This window comes from Penaeus japonicus, unplaced genomic scaffold, assembly GCF_977035675.1.
Source record: "Penaeus japonicus unplaced genomic scaffold, GWHDUDI00000001_assembly GWHDUDI00000022, whole genome shotgun sequence".
Lineage (NCBI taxonomy): Eukaryota > Metazoa > Arthropoda > Malacostraca > Decapoda > Penaeidae > Penaeus > Penaeus japonicus.
The window spans coordinates 16,674,680-16,677,179 of record NW_028234424.1 but is presented as its reverse complement, the minus strand read 5'-3'; the positions used below and the strand labels follow the sequence as shown (position 1 = coordinate 16,677,179).

Below are 2,500 nucleotides of genomic sequence, written 5' to 3'. Positions count from 1 at the left end.
GAGATGTTGTATATCCCGCGTGTCTCCAAGTTGTTCCTTGCAAGGAGACTCCTGTCACAAGAAAGTTAATATTTTAGTTGGATATTGCATTTCTATAACTCACAGCAAATTCCTTGAAACGAGGTCACCAAGCAACTGTCAGTATCATTACACTACTAACAGTAGTAGACTAACACTCTTCAATATGGAAATAACAGGAGGCGGAAGGCTGAATCTGGCAATATTTAACTTTATCCCCTCATCCTATCCTTCTCACCTCTCCAAAACGTGTAATTGAAAACGGGGTTGTATACCGTAGAGTTATTCATAGTCCGTACAACGTACCGACTCACTGACTTTCTTTTCTTTCTGTAATCTAATTGAAAACGGAGTTGTACGCCGTAGAGTTATTCACAGTCGTACAACCTACTGACCCACTGACTCTTTTTTTCCTTCAGTAATCTAATCCGAAAACGTTATAAAGTATGAGGATTATTTTTCCCTGACAATTAAGATGAAGCCAGGAAGATCTCTGATATTAGCACACACGAATTCACCAGCCACATTAGATAAAATGTTACCGATGAATAAGTTAATTAACAAAAATCTCTGGATAGCATCTCTGCATAATAACAACGTAAAGTGCTCATTACTGTGGTGGATAATCCTTTTCCATTTAGCTTTTTATTATAGATAGATAATGGCTTTCTCAATTTCTATTTCTTACTGTTACATTTAATATTCCTGGAATTGTACTAACATTTTAAAACAGAAAAATAAATTAACAATCATGACGGAGTATTTGATGGATTTCATATACCACAGTAAAAATAACTGAAATTGTTTATGTAAACGCTTGTAATTCTTATTTTCTTCTTTATATCTGACATTTTTTATCAATCAACTATCAACCGGAACTGCAGGGTGATCAGATGCTCCTATACGGACTGCATTCTAATAAAAATAACAGATTAGAATAAAGAATAGAATAATGAATATGCTAGATTAAAGCAGAGAAATTGATAACAAGAAATTTCAAAATCGGATAAAAGTTTAAAACATGATCCAACGGCCCTGCAGAGTTTTGTTTGAGTATTCAACTCTTACCTAAGTACTCGAGAGCTTACCTCATCCTAAGAATAATTGAAGACGGAAGAGGAGACAACCGATTAAGCTATTTCCTGTGAATTGCCTTTCTGTGTACCCGTATTCCTTAATCTTCGCACTAGTCAGTAACAGGTTATATAGAGTATACAAAGTTTAAATGGATAGATTGATTTGAAAATAATCCTCAGGTAAAACTTGTTTGCAACTAGAAGAAAATGTATGTGCATGTATAGAACATTTCAGTTTCTATAAAGATAGCAAGAAAAAATATATACATATATCGGATATTAAATCCTTTTGCCATGAAGTATTTTGCCATCCCACGTACAGATGTCGTCAAAAAGTTGATATCATAAATTTTAACTTTCACGAGGGAGTCAACTATTGTTATACTTTACTGGAGAGTTTTTCATTTGTTAATGGTCTTTTTTTTCATTTTTGTTCGCGAACTGCGATAACAGACAAGACAAAGCAGGCAACGGATAAGGGGATGGACAAGAACAAGTAAATAATACTGGCCTTAAACTAGTTACCCCCTCCCCCCTCTCTCCTCCACTATCACTTTATTTTCATAAATTTATGAATACGTTATTGCTAGAAAGGGACTACTGTACATGTTTACATATGTTTGATATGAAATGAATATGAGAATGAACATGTGTTTATAATTGTCTGTAAAACCCTTTGATTCTTTCGTTTATGAGTGTTCTATGTATGTGTGAGATACATTAAGAAAGAGAGTGTAAGAATATGTGATCATGTAAACGTGATTATGAATATATTCCTGTCTATGTATAGAAGTGCGGCTTATATCGAGTAAAGTAACCTACACACAGCCAGGGCGGGTGAGGGAAGGGTACAACTCAAGAACAGCGAATGTGCCAAGATGTACAATCTTACCTCGCGCTGGTGTACTGCGTGGTGGAAGTCGGATGTACACATGTGTTGGCTATAGGAGGTGCGTCGAGCACAAATTTATAGTAGCAAATTGCAAAGGCGTTCAATAGATAATATGGGGAGTAGGAGTGGTAGAGACGGGGAGGAGAGGGGAGGAGGAGACGAAGAGTGTGACCGCCTCCTGCGGAACGGTTATGGTAGGATTGGGTTGAGGCTGAGGATGGGGCGGGGTTGAGGCTGGGGTTGGGGCGGTAGAGGTCAGGCCGGGGGAAGCGGGGGTGTGGGGGGGTGAGGCTTCCTAAGCGGAAGAGGAGAAGTTGGAACCAGTTGTGGGGTTGGGGAAGGACTTAAGTTAAGACGAAGGAGGTCAAGCGGAGAAGAAACGAGCGATCTGTGGGTGTTGGCAGGCAGGTGGAGGGTGGCTTACCGTGCGTGTAGAGAGAGGGCGGCTTACCTCTCTCGGTGCCCGTGGGCATTTCCGGGGCACTGACGGCGCCGTCGCTTTCGTCCTCGCTCA

The 2,500-nt window shown here is 39.6% G+C and overlaps 1 protein-coding gene across 1 annotated transcript in view; it reads right to left on the bottom strand.

The window, feature by feature from the left end:
* Nucleotides 1-2,500, bottom strand: part of RhoGAP100F (Rho GTPase activating protein at 100F) — a 237,600-nt gene that overhangs the window by 47,511 nt on the left and 187,589 nt on the right. The window contains exons 6-10 of the mRNA XM_086549233.1: nt 2,411-2,500; nt 1,987-2,281; nt 1,172-1,204; nt 487-601; nt 1-51 (exon numbers count right to left, since the gene is read on the bottom strand). The exon at nt 1-51 is cut by the window's left edge and continues 106 nt beyond it; the exon at nt 2,411-2,500 is cut by the window's right edge and continues 1,375 nt beyond it. Coding sequence (XP_086405359.1) covers nt 1-51; nt 487-601; nt 1,172-1,204; nt 1,987-2,281; nt 2,411-2,500 — 584 coding nt within the window. The remainder of the gene's footprint in view (nt 52-486; nt 602-1,171; nt 1,205-1,986; nt 2,282-2,410) is intronic.